At 43.3% G+C, this 19,567-nt stretch overlaps 1 protein-coding gene across 1 annotated transcript in view; it reads right to left on the minus strand.

Annotated features, from left to right (window-relative positions):
- Positions 1-19,567, minus strand: part of NCKAP1 (NCK associated protein 1) — a 124,633-nt gene that overhangs the window by 42,115 nt on the left and 62,951 nt on the right. The window contains exons 7-16 of the mRNA XM_061557018.1: positions 17,547-17,684; positions 15,989-16,037; positions 13,362-13,518; positions 11,967-12,023; positions 10,461-10,557; positions 8,903-9,012; positions 7,551-7,683; positions 2,458-2,539; positions 2,160-2,218; positions 480-625 (exon numbers count right to left, since the gene is read on the minus strand). Of these exons, the coding sequence (XP_061413002.1) occupies positions 480-625; positions 2,160-2,218; positions 2,458-2,539; positions 7,551-7,683; positions 8,903-9,012; positions 10,461-10,557; positions 11,967-12,023; positions 13,362-13,518; positions 15,989-16,037; positions 17,547-17,684 (1,028 nt within the window). The remainder of the gene's footprint in view (positions 1-479; positions 626-2,159; positions 2,219-2,457; positions 2,540-7,550; positions 7,684-8,902; positions 9,013-10,460; positions 10,558-11,966; positions 12,024-13,361; positions 13,519-15,988; positions 16,038-17,546; positions 17,685-19,567) is intronic.

Raw genomic sequence — 19,567 nt, forward strand, 5'->3', positions numbered from 1 at the left:
AGTGGCAGCCAGATTTGTGGAGAAATATAGCAGTTAGCCTAACTTTTGATCGAGCAGATTCACTTGAAAATGGTGATTTGAGATATGTTTTGTTTGTTTGCTTATAGTTTTTTTTAAACATACCTACTGTAAATTACATATCTGCTTTCATTACATTTAACTTCATTTGACACTGCCAAACTGATCTGAAGAAGGATACCACTAACATTGATACCTGAGAAAGAAACAAACAGAACTGCACCAGAGGTCAACAAGATTGAGATATCCAAGCTGAAAGGAAGGCAAATGAGAACAGGGCAACAATGTTGTCCAGATTTAGCTCAATCGTCAGCAACCGTTATTATTCTCCTTGTATTTCCTGCACTTACAGACCACGCTGCATCGCAACCCAAACACTCAGCCCCTTTGTTGAAGTGTCTACTTCACTGCTCCCAACTTTCTTCTGATACACCACTTCCCCCCCCCTCCCACTCCCTTACCAGAAATTGGACAGGTCTGACGTCTCCACCATCAGGTCATTGAGTGAGTCCACCATCTTTGTGTGGAAGGCAATTGTGTTCATAAGCTTGCCAAGATCCTTATGGTCCTTGAGCTGCAGACTTGCCTTGGATACGCTGGTGTAGGCCTGGTAAAGAGAATAAAAGCATGACGGTGTACTACGTGACAAAAAATGTAAGCGCAGATATGGAGAATCTCCCACAGAAATCCCTGCAACAGCTACAATCGACGGTGAGTGATTTCTCAACAGGTCCGGCACTTCACTGACGATTGTCATCAATGAATCTCCTTAACTTGCACAGCATGGGAGGGGGAGGGGCGGGCTTCATCCAGCAGCAGATTGACAAATGGTTGAAAGGTTGACATTATTGTGCACAAGGAGTGTTTTCCTTGTTTACATCTTAAGCTAACGTACAGTCCCTGCACATCACACAACAGGGAACACACTATGCGCCCCTCTGCATGCAGTTTTTTCCATTTAAATTCATGGCTGTTTTTGACAACAGTTCGCAGCATGAACGCTCCGGCACGAGCACCGCAGGAAGTCAACAAATGCAACCGTGTTCACTATTACAGTGCGTGCAATGCGGGTGTGTTTTTCCCCGAGCCACACAATTTGTCCGACAAGCGAGTGATCAGAAGTGGTTATGTGTAAGTGGCTTCGCGCTGAAAATGTCCGAATAATTACACTGACAGCATTTAATTTCAAATGAACATTACACCGGCTTGTAAGTGTACGGGCATGACGCCAGGCACTGCCAAATGTGTGCACGTGCATAGTTGTTTTCTGGACACTCGTTGCAATCAGACTGCCTGACTTAGGGCAGCATAAGTTGAAAATGGTTCAAAAAGTATGGGATGCTATGCGCAAATAATGCCACTAAATTAAAACGTTTCTGTTACAAAGTTTACCGATTTACTTGCCCTCTGTGCAGTGTTCTCTATATTTAACTTGCGCGACTGTCAGAGTCATATTTAGTGCATAGGTCTTGCCATTTTTTGTTGCTTTACATAACGATAAGTGGCAGGGTGCCAGTGGCAGAGTAATGTGCGGGCACTCGCTCTCCGATTGTTCCAATGCACATGTCCAGCGCATGAGGATGGGTCAAGACCTCTCTGGGCATGTCGTCGTTTGATGATGGGAGGGAGGGAGGGAGGAGGGGGCAGGGGGGTGGGAGTCTGGAATCTGGTCAACAGCTTCGGGAGTGGCGGAGAGAACGTCGGAGATGTTTCTTGGGTGTGAGCAAAAAGCTTTTCATTCGATGTCCCATCGTGTGAAGTTGTTCACCACATCCACACACCGTGAGGTGTCCTCGAGTCTCCATGCGTGCAAGAGCTATCCGCTCTCTCATGCAGTTGTTCATGGCCTTCGTCCACAGGGGGCGAAGGGAGTGTTGAAGCTAAGCGGCTCGACTGTCAGGTCAGCTGTGAGCCTCTTAAAGGCTCTTCTAAAAGAGGCAGGCCTTTTTCAGCCGAAGCGTGAATGCTACATGCATGGCATACAAAACTAAGTGCGTACGATCATTTAAAAAAATATCTCTGCATCTGATTACCAATTAGCATATGTAAAAATACAGACTAATAACATAACCTAAAATTTATGATGGGTTTGATGGCTGATGCTCCTCTTTCTGATGAGTGCCGCCACATCCTGAACTCACCTGAAGTCTGAACCAATCCAGCCTCAATCCTCTGAAATCAAAGGGCTCTCCCTGGTCCACTGCCAAGAGAAATGGTTCATATCATTGCACTTTTATAAACATTTTGAGTAAAAATTTAATTGCACAGGGAAATATTTCAACAGAACTCAATCCCTAGTTTTTTTTTCTGTAAAATACGTGATTGTAAAATGTAGCCCTTAGTCTGCGACACAGTGCACCGGTGTGTATGTGTGAGCCAAATGAAGATGTTGCAAAAGAGACATTTATACAAAATGCATGGCAGCACCGAGGGCCATACCTTGTCTGACATTGAGTGACGTCATGGTGCTGACAAATGATGACATGATGACAGACTCATCTTCGGGGCACACCGACAAGTTCTGAAACAAACGTTTCACAAGAGCGTCATCACGTGAGTCAGATGCATTACGACTCTTTATAGATTAAAACACTCAGTCGTAAGCGAGGTAAGTTCACCCGTCTGGTGAAACACACAATTGCTTGCTGTGCAAATTTGTGTCCATAACTTAGCATTGAACACATTCATTTATGCACTATTTTTATTTTAAATATATACTTTTATAAGCACAGCCCAATAAATCCATGTTATATAAGCCCAGCATGTAAACATTGTTCTTATCCCCAAGACATTGAATGATGCTAAATAAAATGCAAACTGATAAAAAAATAAACTGCCAATCCTATTATTACTAAATGCAACTATGGTTCACCGTTTCAATAAAACACTATACATTTTGTATGAACTGGAAATATTGCTGACGCTCTTTCTGTGATGTGTAATAGCATGTCTTCACACTTAAAGAAGAACTCGTTACTTTAATGACGATGCAATTTGGATAAATGTGCTGATCAAAGCTGAAACATGTTTGCCCACAACTGGGGTTTCATTTAAAACAAATCTGATGAGGAAGTAAGTAGATTGTAGCTGTGGTGCAAGACAGATGAGGCTGTCCACCACATTCTGCACATGATGACACTGCTGCCTAGCTTGGTGCAGAATCACGCAATTAGTAAATACGTTCTGCGTGATAATCTCACAACACTAACTTCTGGAAAAGGAAAAAAATTACAAGCTATTTTATTGTGATCTAGGTTACCGCGATGATTTTATTAGTTACGGTGGCGAGATGTTGACTACCTTGCCTGGTATACAGGAGGTCGTGGGTTCATACCCAACCCTAACGCCTCTATATTTGGAATATGCGTGTTCTCCCCGTGGTCGAGTGGATTTTTGTCCGGGTCCTCCAGTTTTTCCCCTCCACGTTTATAAACATTCGTTGCGAGTATTTGGCTGCTATACATTTCCACATAATAAGCCAATTTGTTGATCTATAATTTGTGGCCAGGTCGCTTCTGAAAAAGAGCGATGTAGCTCAGTGGGCTTTAACTGCTAAAATAAAAATAGAAAACGTTAAATAAAAATCCAGCTGCCGATATAATTATCAAATTGCTTTATACCCTTTATACAACAATTTCACATTTCAATTTACACATTTCAAGAGATGTCAGGGCCAATAAATAGGTTATGAGATTATTATTTTTATTCTAAATCATATTTTTTCTGTAGTGAAGCACGTGCAAAAACAATTTACACACCAAGCTGGGAGGGGTTTGGATGACTTTTCAAACCGTTGCATTTGCAGAGAACCAGTTAACAGCGTTCACGTAAGTATCCACTATTACATGAAATGTATCAAGTTATTTATTTTAAGATGCTGCTTGTCTAATAATGTACAACTGAATACGCAGACACTTCTTGTACTGACCAAGTCATATTTACCCAGCCTTGTTGGTATCAGTCCCATTTCGATTAAAATGACCAATTGTCAACATGGGAATGAAGCACCATGTGTGTTTCATTGTCATTGTTACGGACCCTTAGTGATGACTTCACTCCAAATTGACGACCGACAACCTCCGTGATCGCAACAAAGACCAAAACCTAGGGTCCGCGGACCAGTGTTGGTCCCACAAGAACGTAGAGTAGTCCGTAGAACGATCGCAGATATGACGATTCTTTCACAAAAAATACCTTTAAAATTACAGTAATTAGAATTCATTCAAAACATATCAACACAGCTGACCATTGACTAAATCTGCTGACTGCTGGTAATTAATGTACTGACATCACACGTTAAAAGAAACATTTATGTTATTGATGCACGGTGAGCCACAATAAAAATGCGAGCGTGGACAGTGGTTTGCTGGCTGCGTGTGACTAACATGTGCATCATACTGAAATCGGGCAAGCGAAGCAATCCTTTAAGGCGGACAGTTTAGTGGGTGGTGGGAACTCGCGGTGGAAACTTATTCATATTTCAACATCGAGTGGGATGTGTGTTCCGTTTGTATTCACTGCCAGTGCAGATGCTCAAAGTCAACTCTGCGAGAGTGCAGCAGAAGTCACACACAGTATCTGGCACCATCTCTTTGTTTTAAAAATGCATCCACTTACGGAATGTATTTGTCTCTTGTGACCAAGTGTTTTATCCGCCGATACGGTTGGGAATTGTTATGTTGGCTAAGGCACATATTACGGGAGATTCTGTCCCATTGGCGCATTACTTTCTCTCGTGGTGAAGCGCATGAGGAAAGTACAACTGAGCACCCTTTGCTATGTTTGGCTATTACACTTCCAGAACACCTGCAGTGCTGAAACGTTCCATATTTGCAGACTTTATTAGCGTTCAAACACAAAGAGTTTTCCACTGTGGGTTCTCACCCCTGTGCAAACTATATGCTGTCAAAGTTGGCGCAAGTCTATATAAATTAACTCAGTCACGCATTTATATGGAGATGTTTTGCAAAGCTATTTTTAAAAAAACTTTGTCTTAAGGTGTGATAATGATTTTTATGAAAATCCCAAATCCACCAGAGCACGATTTGTGACATTTGGCTTTATAAGGATCCCCTGCCCTGCATTGCTAGGATGGATTTCCTGCCACCCATTGCTACACAGCTCACTCTTTCTGCACTGGACATAACCCAAACTGCAAAACAAACGCCCTGGGACTGAGACCAAGGATCCAATGCCTGCAGCGGTGGATGCTAGCCCAGTGGCGTCCCTAAGCAGAAACAATTTTTGGAGCCCTACCTTTCAATTATAAAATCCTTGAGAGATGACAGAAGAGATATAGATGTAGCGAGATAAGAGGAGTGCAGATAAACACAGAGATGTGGCAAGATGATAGATGAGAGCTACAGACAAGATAGAGATGTTGACGTTTCACGCGAATCAGATTACGGATTAAAACGTACAAAGTACATTGCTATGTTTATTACGATTTTAATTCGAGCTGACGTTTTGATGCACCCTGCTTGTCATGAATCCCGGTCCCCTTTAACTGCTTTGGGACTCGAAGCATTTGCTTTGCTCTGCTTGGGCCCAGCGCCACCACTTCCCGCCCGCCCGCGCTTAACGGCGGGCAGCCGGCCGCGAGCGTCTCTCTCCCGCGGCCGTCGCGCCCCACTCGGTCACGCCAACCGAAGCGGAGGAGTGCGTGACTTGTCAACCTGGTGGCAACAACGGCGACGAGGAACTCTTTCCTTTTTGACATTTCAGGTGGGAAGAAGTCAACAGTGTTTTCTTTGTTGCGCTCTCCATTTCTCCCCTTCATTATTTTTTTACCTTCTTCATCGACTCTTTAAGAGAGCGTATTCTGGGTCAAGAAAGTTCAACGACCGCATCTGCTCTTTGACAAAAATACGCCTGCCACCGTGTTGTTCTTGGCGAGTGACATTTTTTCAACTTCATTGCTGCTTGCGTGCACCTGATGCTGATCTGCTTGCCTTACTCTCCAAAGAGCAAAAGTAAAAAATGACCTGATCACATGATAAATGAGTCAACCTCCGTCATCGGTTTCAACCAACTCGCTACAACAACATGTTTGACTCAGTTGCCGACCCTCCCGACTTCTTTGTCTACAGCGGACAACTCTCGTTCTTATCTAACTTTATAGGCGTAAAAAAAACGCATTATGAAGTCATGTTTATAAACAGAACATTTCCCTCAAGCGAGGGCAATGCCATTGAAGCACATTTGCCCTTCTTCCCTTTTCTTCCTCCGCTCTTCGCAAAGTGAATTACGCACAGGTCGTACAAATGTTTAATGATTTTTCTCACACATTTATCTCCCACTATCTGCGTGGCCACTGAGTGTTTGTGCAGTGACGACAGCGTGGGGCCATATGGGGTTTGGGGATACACGTTGCCAGAGGTGGTCAGGGGTGGGTGGGTGGGTGGGGGGACTGATGAAGATATAAGCTTCCATTTCCACGTGCAGATTTTTTTTTGTTCAGAGCAACTCTGGTCTGATTGCCCCACGGTGGACACCGGGGGGCCAGCCCAGCTCAATGGACTCGTAATGCCACGTTCCCACGCCCACTTGGAGCCAAGCCAGGTCGGTCTGCAAACTGGGCGAGTGGGTTTGGCCCAGATTCCCACGCAGCCTCACCGAGCTGACACAGCACCCAATGAGCCAGTTATCGGGGGGCCCCGTGGCTCCCTTTAAGGCTTGTACCCAAGCCACCATTGGAAGCAGCCATGACATCACGGAGCCTACGTGGAAATGGCATGATTATTCGGCAGATTCATTGTGTCGTTCAGCTTCAGAGCTGTGGGGGTTTTTATTTTTTACAAACTCGGTAGAACAATTCTAAAAGTAACAGAATAGCACCATCCCATCGTACATTAATTCTGTTATATAAAATATAATCACTTTCCTACTATGGCTGTGGAGGTAATAGAAAAGGCGGGGGAAGCATGAAGGTCCAATCCCACGGAGCCACGTGGCTCATGAAAGCGTGAAGAAAATAAATGAGCCGTGCTGGAACAGCCCCGGACTCTATTCGTGCCATGAAGCTAAGTCGCCAGCGGTCATGGGAACGTATCATAAGTTGACATGGGATATCTAAAGTGTGGCGGTCACAAGCAAGTTGTCTTCAGATAGAGCCACTACCCTTACTTAAACAATACTCTCCGACCGCTACCCTCTGGCTGTGTGGGGAGCAGGAGGTACGAAGATGGACTGAGAAGGGCCAGAGCCATGGATCATCATGGCCCTTGGATCATCACGGCCTGTGGATCATCACGACCCTTGTTTCATCATGGCTCATTGATCCTGATGGCTGATGAATTGTGTGGGGATGCAGAACCATCACCCCCCACCCCCTGGGTAAAGAACTGCTCCCTGGGCTGGCACTGGTTGGAAGGAGCCAAGGTCCCCCATTAGTCTTGCCAATTAGGCATGAAAGAACATAAACACGTGTGAAGGTGGGCTCTGGTCGGGAAACCTCAGCATTTGAGCATAATAGCGGAGGCACAGTGTGTGGTGGGCGGGCGCAGTGGTGTTTGGCAAACGGTGCCGCATACCTGCACGAGCTCGTTGAGTACCACGGCATCAAAGCCGGCCAGGTACTGCAAGTGGTAGCGCTGAATCACCTGGGCGTACTTCCTCACCAGAGCACGGAGCTCCTCCATGTAGAACATAAGCTCTGCCTGGTGCCTGGAGAGGTTGTGGAGCCAGGGGAGATGGGTACAAAAATAGAGGGGACAGTTGAATACATGGACAACAGGACAAGTGGACATACATACATACATTCAAGCAAAATAAGAGACATACGTGAGGGCAGACAAAGAGATAATGTCGGCAGCTGGGGAATAGTTGTCGAAAAAAGTTTGAAAATATAGTTTACAAATATAAGTTCCAAAGAAATGACGATTGTAATGTGGATCTACAATCACAAGGCAATATATCAACAGCACAAATTATGAAATGGCCCAATCCAAAGGCGAAACTTGCAGTGCAGTTAATTTCTCTAAAACATAAACCTTGAGCTACGATTGATTCATAAACGCGGCGAGCAATGAGATGACTAATAGCTGAACGCCGCTGGTGGATACCACAAGGGATTATACCAGGGAGAGGAAAACGCGGGAAGCATTTGATGAAATTTGGTGGATGTATTTGAGCAATCCCGAGCCATTGTCAGCATCTGAGAAAACACACGGCTAACAGAGTAGAAGAGCACCTCCTGGTGACCTGAAACAGAACTCCGTGGTTATTATCTGTGCACCTCGGCGCGTAACGATGCCGTGCAACGACTCGGCTTCTCCCTCCCCAAAACGTGCACAATTTATTCGAGTTTCGATTCTCCGTTACCATTGTTGTGAATTGTAGATATTCTAATGACTGTGTGGGGTGGGGGGGGACAACGTGCACTCATTGCATGCAACGAGTACAAATAATTTCATGGCTTTTAAAAGAAGACTGAAGTAGCTGCATGTCAGACAGGTGACAAGGCAATGAGGAATTCAATCATCAGGATATCTGGTGTTAAACACTGATTGGCAAAACATAGCCTTGTGTATGACAAACTCACCCACAATGTGTCTGATCTTATCAGAGCTGAAAAGCTAAGCTTTTGGCTCGAGTCTGGGCAGTGCTTGTATGGGCAACTGTCACATTCAACAAGACTGGCCTAGCAGGTGTCGCAAGCAGTGGGGGACATTACAGCAAAATCCATTGATGCTGTGCTGCACTCCCCACTCTCACCTTCACCAATCCGAACTGACCAGAGTGGTGAAGTATAGTCAAACATCGCTCACGGCCCGCGAGGCATTGGGGAGGGGAGGCCCTCATCCAGCGGAGGATTGACACAGCGGGCTGTGCGTGCAAATGTAAAACGTGAAAGGTGTGTCAAATAAAAAAAAAAACTACTCGCTTGTCCACGTAGTCCTCGATGTTTTTTGTCTTCGGCAAATTCTCCGCGTGCCGCAGCAGCCACAGGATCTCATCCCGGGAAAAGGAGAGCGCCATGAAGACAAACAGTGCCTGCAACGAGATTTGAACAGCAAAGGGAATGCTCAGCGGATGTCGTTCGGCGAATTTCATGAATTGTAATAAAATCTAAATCACGCACCAAGTTTTCAAGATCATTGCAACGTTGAAACTATGAATAGGAAAGAAAATATTGTACATGACACACGTCCCGTATTTCAGAGGAAACCTAACATGCACGCGTTACACATTAAACACTACTCTAATAATAAACCATGATCGTATTAAGAAACGTGAATATCTACGAAAAAATTGCAATCATCAGAAATACGACTGGTTATTCTACATGAACACTGACCAGCAATGTTAAAAGTGACACAGTGTAGTATATATATGCATAGATCCGAGGGTTTGTGCATTACAGAACGTTCCCAACTTGAAATAGAGCAGGTTACGGTTCATAACATAGGCATGCATAACAGAAAACATAGATATTTATTCTAAAAACCAAAAGTTTCACAAACTCACATGGTGTGTGACCTTTCATATTCCTGAGATGATGCCCTATGAATTATACCAAGGTTAGTAATAGCTATGATGATAATGTTGGTAATTATGCACACCAATTATAATGATACTCGTAATTGTGCATCTGGGATCAATACAAGGCATTATTTCAATGATAACAAGGCTGATGATGAAGATAACGATGTGAATCACTGTGATTATCTCTCTCTGACAGCAATAAAATGTGTACCACCACTCTACAGGAAGTCAAAAAGTGGCTGTCCTATGGAGAGACTAGCTTCTGCCTATTGAATGCGGAATTTCTATGCCTGACTGAAAGTTTCCAATGGAGAGGAGTCAATGTCATCATCGTTTGTCTTCACAATGACGATGTTGGAGGAAGTCAGTCCCACACATTCCCCTACACACCTTGTTACCCCACCTTCAATTCCAATTTCAAGTACCCTTAAAATCTCACCACCAGTTGCCACCTCAGTATCAAATGAATGATGAATTAAAAGTTGAAATACATAATTAGACCTCCTTTGCCAGTACCAAAATATAATAATAGGGTTTTTCCCCTTTTTTTCTGGCAACAAAACTGAAACCTTTTTACGAGGATTCATGTCTGCATTAACCGCAATACACGCAGTCAAAATGCAAAAGGTGTCCTCTGGTCGAGCACCAATTGGGTCGAGGCTCAAAAGAAATCCGTCCTTGGTGTGGACCAATCCGTTTCAAGGACAATGCATAAATTATCATAGTGTGTTTTTTGTTTGGATTTTGACTGCAAGTATTGTGGTGAATGCAGACATGAATCCTTGTAAAAAAGGTTTCAGTTTTGTTGCCAGAAAAAACAAGGAGGAAAAACCCTATTATTGTTGAAATACATGTATTCACATGGCAATGTGGAATAATGACATGGTTGACCTGAGTCTTAGATGATAGACGGGGTGTGTGGAGCGATGCAGTGGGGCCCAGCCAGACAGGCTTACCTTGGGTCCCAGCAGGCCGGGCTGGTCAGCCAGCACTGTGCAGAGCTCCTTCAGAGACGCGCGGAGAAACTTCCTGCGCTCCCGGTGCATCAGGCCCCTGTCGTACCACCACAGGTGCAAACGTAACAGGGACTCAGACGTGCAATCCTTTCGTCAACCCCGAGTACACTGAAAAGTGACGCAACGTGGTTATAACATGATCAAGTTGCACCAAAGCCAACGTCATTATTCCTCTTCACTCCGTCGATTTCTTCAGATAGGCAACGGTTGCACAATCGACACCTCCAAGGTCTGCTGAATAATTATTTTTAGTCGCATCCAACCATCTGGCATCAGAGCTTCCTCTTGGTCGATGAACTATAGGTCCCATCCACTGCCGATTCTGACATTATTCTATTCCCAACAGCAAAGTTGCTTCACCTGTCATTGCCATAAAACACCACATATCCTCTCTGCATGGGCCCATACACATGTAAGCAAGTGTCGTCCTTGCCCCGTACAACCGATTAGCATGGTTGGCTATGTACGGTGTGAAAGAAGGTCAACATACATGCACGCATGCACCAAGCACTCACATGTACACCTTTACTATCAAAGAAGATGTTTAGAATACCTAAAGTAAAAAGTGTCACAACGGCTTTCATTGGGGCAGACAATTACCTGAGGGTGGAAATGCGGTTAGGTGATATTGGTTGGTTTTGTGATTTCTTTTTTGACGTAACATTTAAGAACAAGAGAGAATTAGGTCGAGAAGATAAATCAAAATTAACGTAACAATAAGTGTTGACCTTTAAGTCGTTACATGCTAAACCTTCTGTGGGGCAATCGCTAACCTGGTTGAGACTACAGTTTATCACTTTAAAGACCCGAACATAAAAACATTTATGCGTTTCGGTTGGCTCTTAATCATCTTCTTACGTATGGCTGATGTAGATGCAGAGCAAGTTCAAGTTCATTTATTAGGTATAGCCCTGTGAGCCATTCGGCTCTTGAATCGGGTGCAACCGCAACAAACAAACAAAACTAAAACATGAACAAAAAAACATCTTAAAGTAAATATGTGACTGAGTACAAACAGAAAATACAAGAAAAGACAGCAAAATATTGCAGAAAAAACACCGTACACCAACGCTGTGTGCAAAAATCCCAGTGGGATGCAAGTCAAACAACAACAACAACAACCACAAGACAACTTAGATTAAGGCCATCAGACTAACTATGTACTACAACAAACAAACATGGCTAAACCAATACACTTTTCGAAATCACCAAAATAAAGTGACATTCCGATCCAGGACGGTTTTTAGGCCAGTAGAGGGCAGCCTCACATCATACACAGAAAGGTTCTACCCTATATATTATTTGAAGGGATGTCTTGAATTTTAAAGCGTTGCTGCAAAAATGAACAAACTGCCATTGAAGTGTTCTTCAAGGCAGTTTTTTTTTGCTCTTCAAATGTCAGTGATAATATCCAAAAAACTCGGGAGAATGATTTTTACAACTTACGCTTGGGAGAGGGCTTGCTCCTTACACTCTCGGATATCAGCAACACGTTTGTTGTACCTACAGAAAACGTGACATGAACACATTTGAAAAGTCAAACATAAATGAAACGTCTTGCAATTAGCATTGCTGCAGGACCCTTTTTTACCGATATGAATTCTCAGTGTGTCCCAAAATCCCAATTGTGCAGTTCACAGAGCCATGTCATTACAACCGCCAGTTTATTCCGGGAAGATTTATGACATTGACTGCACGTAACAAATTCTGCTGACTCACCTGCTGCCTGTGCCACATATGTCACTCTCCCAGCAGCAGAAGCATAAAATTAAATTGGAATCGTTTGTGACGTGCACCTGTGCCAGCTAACAAACGCGTTCCTACTCGTACGCAAGTTCCACGACGCACAAGAAAAGCGGCGGTACCATGTACGAGTACAGGGGACCCTCACCAATTCACTCACTGGATGGCATCAGAACGGGAATTCGTAACAAAGACGGCACCATAGCTTACGATGCTTTATTGTTTAACTTGCTTCTGCTAAACACACACCATCTGTCTCAACAGATAAAACAGCAGTGCACACACGCGATTCGGTGGGCGGCTCGTGATGGCTCTTTAATGCACGGAAGCGGTGGAGCGTGGCTCGGGTGCCCGCCCGCCCGCACGCAAGAGCGGGCCGCACGACCGTGCGAGCAACGCGTGTGCACCGAATATGCGAAGAGAGAGCGAGCGAACGTGCGCACGTAAAAAGCAGCACGCGGCGCGTGCGCAGCAGATGCACGGATTCTTGTGGAAACTCAGAGTCGTGCACGCGCGTAACGAATGGACGTGCAAGCGGCAAATGTGCCCAGCATAAAGGCTGGCAAAGTGCCCCGAGCTGTGATGGCAAGTGTAAAATAATGGGATGTAGAAGTATTTATTCCAGCACCCAATTCATTTTTTTTATTCAGCAATCAAAATTGTATCTTACGTCAAAAGCAAGAGATATACTGTGAGCTTATGCACCAAATGGCAGATGCAGAGAGCTATCAGCGAGATGAGCATGTGACTACATGTAGCATTTGGGTAGAAGGAGCATCCCACCATCAAACGAAGATGAAGCTGAATTTCGGAGGCAGGCTGTGAGCAAATTAATCAAGCTACACTATGTGCAAAATATATATTTAGCCAATACATGATCAAAGGATGCCAAAGACAATCGTGCACGGTGTCAAAAAGCGACCTTCAAACATCGAACGGCTCTTTTACAGCCGGGATCATGAGGGTATATTTCGAGCATCATCCGGACACCAATCGTGATTCGCTTTGGCTTTGGCATCCAATGACGCTTTGTTGATGCTATCCTGGTCACGTACTGTGCAGGCCGGTAAATGAGGTGATGTGTGGCCGCATTCTCACCCCTTCATGTTGGTGAAGAGCTCCTCGGTCACTTTGTGGAAGTGGAAGATCTCATCGCGGAACAAGCGGAGGCAGAAGCCACTGCTAAGTGTCAGCTTCCACAGCATCTGAGCATTCTGGTCGGTGTTGAGGGTGCTGTGGCACAGCAGGAATCCGACTGGAGGTGGCACGTGGGGAGATGGCCCAGAGACGGTGTTAATTTAGTTAGAGTTTTTTAAATCTTCGTATAATTGCCGACAAACCTGTGAAATTTCAGCCAAGTCCTAGTCTGTGGATTTCATATGTAGTCATTCCCTTATTTCTGGTCAACTACAATTGTCAAAATATTGTCTACTCTTAGTTATTCCAATCAGTGAAACCAATCAGCCTGGTTCATTTCATCTTGCCATAGACATGCTAGGTTTGGGGTGGGGATTCACAGAATTACCATGCTTGATGACTTTTGTCTGACTCTTAGTCATCTTTAACACGTAGGGTTTCGCGACCAATGTCATCCATAATAGAGGTTTTTTGGGTTAGATCGCGTAAATATATAAATGTGTCGTTAAACCCGCCACCACCCGACACAGCCAACTAGTAAGGGTTGTTACGTAAACAGAAAATGCCAATTCGTCACTAGTACAGCACTAACCGGTGTGTTGGAGAGCCAAGCCTTACTAGTTGTCTGTGTCGGGTGGTGGCGAGTTTTAACGACACATTTATATATTTACGCGATCTAACCCAAAAAAAACTCTATTATGGTCCATAGTCATCATTGACTAAAATAATTAAAATCGTTGACAAATCTGTTTTCCATTAATGTATCAGTATGTATTTTCAATACGTACACACAATTAATGCTGCCAAACAACTGCAGAATATACCAGTGAGATGTCGGATTGTTTTAAATAACATTCCATGACCATGAAATTATTTACTTTCATCATGAGTTTATGGCCTATGATTAAATAAGCAATATGAATTCTCTCAAGGATGCAGTGGTACTTTGGGCATCAATATGAATGTAGAATATCATTGCATATTTAAAAGTAAAAGAAATATATCTGAATTGATTTACTAGAAAACAAGACTGCAATGCAACACAATCGATGCCAACCGGATGAATATATTGCATGTCACTGTAGAACAAAAATCGATAAACCATGATAATATAAACATGTTATGATTTTACACCCTAGGAACCAAAGGGTCACTACTGACGATGCGCTCCCCAAATTTCACCAGGCTCACTGTTCATGAACTCTTGGAAGTGCTTGCACAAAGGATAGTAACATCTCATCCTGTGTTCTTTGGAATTACAACTCGATTTTATATTTCACTGTGGTGTTTATTTGCAACAATGTGTTGGCACTTGGCTCTCACGTGTCAACAAATTGAAATCAATATTTGCGTCTTTGAGCCTCTGAGGGGCACTTTTTACACATCCACGTTTCAAACGTAAGCGGCGCTAAACCTCCATGTCTCTGCTGCCAATCTCCCTTGCCTGTAACCTTCCCACCTTTCACCATTCATGCGGAAAATGACACTTTGGTAATGTAGGGTAGGACAAGGGAAAGATGTGTGGCACCACTGCAGCTTTGATAGACTCACTTTTTGAAGGCCTCAGCTCTGCTGAGGGCATATGTGAGTAAGAATCACAAATAATATAATCTGCCTGAAGTGTGCAATTTAAGCCTTGATCTTAAACACGGAGGGGATTGCAGTGACATGGCGAAGCTATTGCCTTAATTGGTTGCTCCAAATGCAACAAAAAATATTGCTTTGAAATACACTCGATCGTGTGCTTATTGAAAATGCAATTGAATAATTTGACACCAATAACACAAACACAACGCATTAATAAACGTGAACCCAGCTAGTTTAAACCACATGAAAGTGACTATTACAGTACTTTTTACGCAACATCACACAACTAAATGTATGGCTTATTATGGAAAAATATACGTGTACAGGTGTCCACAAAGATATCATCTATGCATACAGAATTACAAAGTCTGGGGCTGGGTGAATAAAACTACATGCGCTCACTTGGTAGTGTGAAGATTTTATCGTATGGGTCTCATCGCTACAAACCTCTGCGTGTCTGCCGAGGTGTTGGTAACATACGTAAAAAACAGAATTGTCAATTGTATTTAGCGTCCTCGATCATGTAAATGACATCTCACAATCGCTGAGAAATCACGGACCAAGCTGGATCGATAGCGGGCGGTGAGCCATCGCCAACAACTGCTCTGCAGTTCTCTATATATAAAGACGTTTTCAGTCAATTGGTGAGTGTTTAAACACTTAGGAGGAAACCGGAGCACCTGGAGTAAACCCTACACATGTGAGGGAGCAACACTCTATCCCATAAACAAGGCGGCAGCTGATATCCATCCACGGATGTCTCGAGATTTGAGAGAGCCCAATACTTCAGATATTATCGTTTTGAACATTCAAGCATTAAAGAGCACAAACACGTTTTGGCTTTAAAACTCAAGTCCATGCAGGAAATGTGCCCAGCATTTCAACCTCACGGTTAAAAATATTTTCTGATTATAATTCTCGAATAGTTTTGGGGCAGACACCTTTAACAGACACCCTTATATACTTAAAGTGACTGTGGCCAAATAGCCTATATTACTCACAGACGATCCACTTCTCCATGCTGTCAAGGGATAAGTATTCACACGGCATCTGCGGGGACAAAAAATACATTTCAGGTGATATTAATGCAGGCAAGTGTCCGATGAACGTCTATAGGATTTTGATTTGAAGCTTTCGTGACTGCAGGAATCCATACTCTTTGGTTCTTTCGGTAAAGTCACATAGATATAAAATAAAATAAATCACGACGTTTCGGACGCAACACAAGCATCCGTCATCAGCAGCAGGCCATGCTTTCCCACCTGATGACGCACGCTTGTGTTGTGCCTGAAACGTCGTGATTTATTTTATTTTATACCTACGTGACTTTACCGAAAGAATCAAAGAGAATCTATAGGATTATAATGCAATTATTTGAAGGCATAAATTACATCACAAGCAAACTGATTAAAAAAGTGGCTAGAACACCGCTTCCAGGACATTTTGGCGAATGCAATAAGTCTGGCGTTGTCAAGAACAATAAAGATGCTCTCCCGTGAGTACGCATTATTACACTCGTACAACTGCGTTATTTGATTTTGGCATTTCTCGCTTAACTGGTGCATGTTCAGGTCTGGTGATGATGGAATTGTCATCAACAGAGTCTGCGTTTTAACGATGCCAATGTTGATCTGCATTTCCAGATAAAATATAACTTTAACAAACTATACATTCATACACACAAACGAAACCTCTGTGAAGATAAGTGTATACCCAAATGCGAATATCATGGATTTGTGTGGAAATTTTTTACATAAAAAAAACATCATTTAAATATAACAATTCAAAGTCATGCATCTGTATGCACGGTATTTACACGTCTTATCGCCATGTCTATCATTTGTTCGTAAAATGTTTCAACACACATCATCACGTGGCACATTGATGCAACCATACTATATTACATTCCAAATACACACATTCAAGCACAGTACCCAATGGCGCACTGCATTGTCCATATTGAATATTAACTTTATCACACTATATTGGGGGATATAAATGTATTATATATTTGTACCCATCCATATTTGCCTCCTCACTATTGATTTCAGCACCTCACAGATGAGCTTTTCTACAGCTCCATCTGTAGGGAGGCATGTAATACACTCTGATAGCAAGTGGCAAGAGAATAAAAGCCGCGATTGTAAACACATACATAGGCGTATAAAATATGGCACAGACACAATACTCTTAGTTTTTTCGGTAAAGTTACATAGGTAAAAAATGAAATTAAAATTAATAAAAATAAAAGAATAAAAATCACGACGTTTCGGAGGCAACACAAGCTTCCGTCTTCAGGTGAAACCGTCACCCGAAACGTCGTGATTTTTATTCTTTTACTTTTATTAATTTTAATTTCATTTTTTACCTACGTGACTTTACCGAAAAACTAAGAGTATGAATCCTTGCAGTCACGAAAGCTTCAAATCTACAGACACAAAACCTACAAGTCTGGTAACAATGTCTTGGGCATATCCTGCTGTGCCGGCCTATGGGATAATCGTGTGCATCGTGAATATGAGAGAGTCAGCCAGGCGCTTGCGTCGTGTGTCCACTCACCGTGTCGGACTGTGCGGGGTTGATCATGGTGGCCGGCGCGCTGATGAGGCTCAGCAGCTGCACGGCACGCCACTGATCCGCGGGCAGGTTCCTCCGCGGGTACACGGTGCACAGCGACAGCAGGGCATCGGTCACCAGCTGCACCACCACACGGCAAACAAAGATGGACATCTCTATTTAAAGCTTTTGTGACTGCAGGGATTCATCTTCTTGGTTCTTTCGGTAAAGTCACGTAGAAGGGAAATAATAAAATAAAATAATGAAAATATTATTATATTACATTATTTTATTATGTTTTATTTTTATTATTTTATTATTTCCCTTCTACGTGACTTTACCGAAAGAACCAAGAAGAAAGATGGACATCGCCCGTGTGGTCAGACAGCACCGTTGCAGACCTCATTTGGCTCCCCAGTGCACTACGGTACTCGTTTGAAATTGAATCGACCTAGGGGATGCCCAGGACCGGTTCAAACATTCACCACTGATTGTTGGCAATGAGCAGTAATCGAACTCGGGTGACAGCGGTTATCACTATGCTACTGCTCCCCATGCAGTACAAAGATCCCCCGTATAGCCTTAACAGACTGTAGGGGCAAGTGCTGTTAGCGAGCACCTATGAAGGCCGGAACGGTACACGAGGGGGTGGGTGGCCAGCACCACGCCCGACCGCCTTTGTCTCCCTAGCGGCGATGTTTACACATCGCACCAGGTACTCATTTGAGGCTGAGTCGACCTAGGGGAGGCCCAGGACCGGTTCAAATAATCGTCACTAGTGTTTGCCGTGAGCGGGAGTCGAACCCGGGTCGCCAGGTTCGTAGTGCAGCGCGCTAACCGCTACACTACCGCTCCCCACTAGCACAAGCACACATGCAGGGACAGGGGACATACTGCACACATGGTGACCTCTCCCCGGATGTGCCAATTATCAAATATTAATGGCACGCATGCAGGGTAGTGCCAATTAGCGGAGAGAAGGATGTGAAGTTATAAATAAACCAAATACGGGTGTCGTTGTTGGCAAGAGAGCGGAGTTCTCTCCTGCCATGCCAACCTGCAATTATTTACACCAGTTAGGCCTCATTCAGTTTTTAGACCAGATTCTTGACGCCTTCACCATTTCAAACAAATTACGCAAGGCACACTTGTAACAGTGAAGTAAGCAGTTGGTATAGCAATCTCACGAGACATGAAATCTATTTAACTATGTGTATGTTTTACCAGACATCCACACGGCTAAATATATTTATCAACTACTGCACATGCTGGGAATGCCCGATTTTCTTTCAGTACGGATGGTAGATACTGGTAGGTGTAGATTCAGAGGATTATGCATCGTGAGAATCAAAATTATGATAACAGTGACATGTCTGTTGAGTAATCCAGCGACTAATTAGCCAGAAGCTTTATATGGAGTGGTTAAAGATCTCAATTTTGTCCTCAGCAACTTTCATTACAAGAAAAAATTGCCAAAAGCATTGGAGCGTGCACAAAACAGATTTTTTTTTCTGGCAAATCAATAATTGCAATACCTCTAAAAGGAAGAAACATTTTAAAATGCTAATGTATTCAAAATCTTCGAGAAAATATATATTTATGATTAATCAACCTGGCATTTCTACAGGAAAAAAATCCATTTACAGATACAACAAACTTCATAGAAAACCCTGAGCAACCCATCAGAAAAATCCTAAACCTTTTTGAAAGCCGAGACATCTCTTTGTCTGAGCACTGAATCTCTAGTTCTCGTTTTTAAAAACCCCGTATAATATTCCATTAATGCAAACTAATGCCCTATGTGGATGGGTGCCTTAATCAGTGGTTGGCTAACAAATCAGCATCCACTATTTATATGAAAAAAAAACAAGCTCACCAAGACCAAACTAATCATGGCTCAACCAATGACGTGTAATAGCATCAAGCTATTACCGTATACATTTCCATTTCATGGAAAAAAAATTCTCTACGTGCAGAAATCAATTCTGTTAAACTGCCATTGCGCTCGGTTTATTTTATATAAC

This window comes from Lethenteron reissneri, chromosome 23 (assembly GCF_015708825.2).
Source record: "Lethenteron reissneri isolate LAM-NWPU_2019-01 chromosome 23, ASM1570882v1, whole genome shotgun sequence".
Taxonomy (NCBI): domain Eukaryota; kingdom Metazoa; phylum Chordata; class Hyperoartia; order Petromyzontiformes; family Petromyzontidae; genus Lethenteron; species Lethenteron reissneri.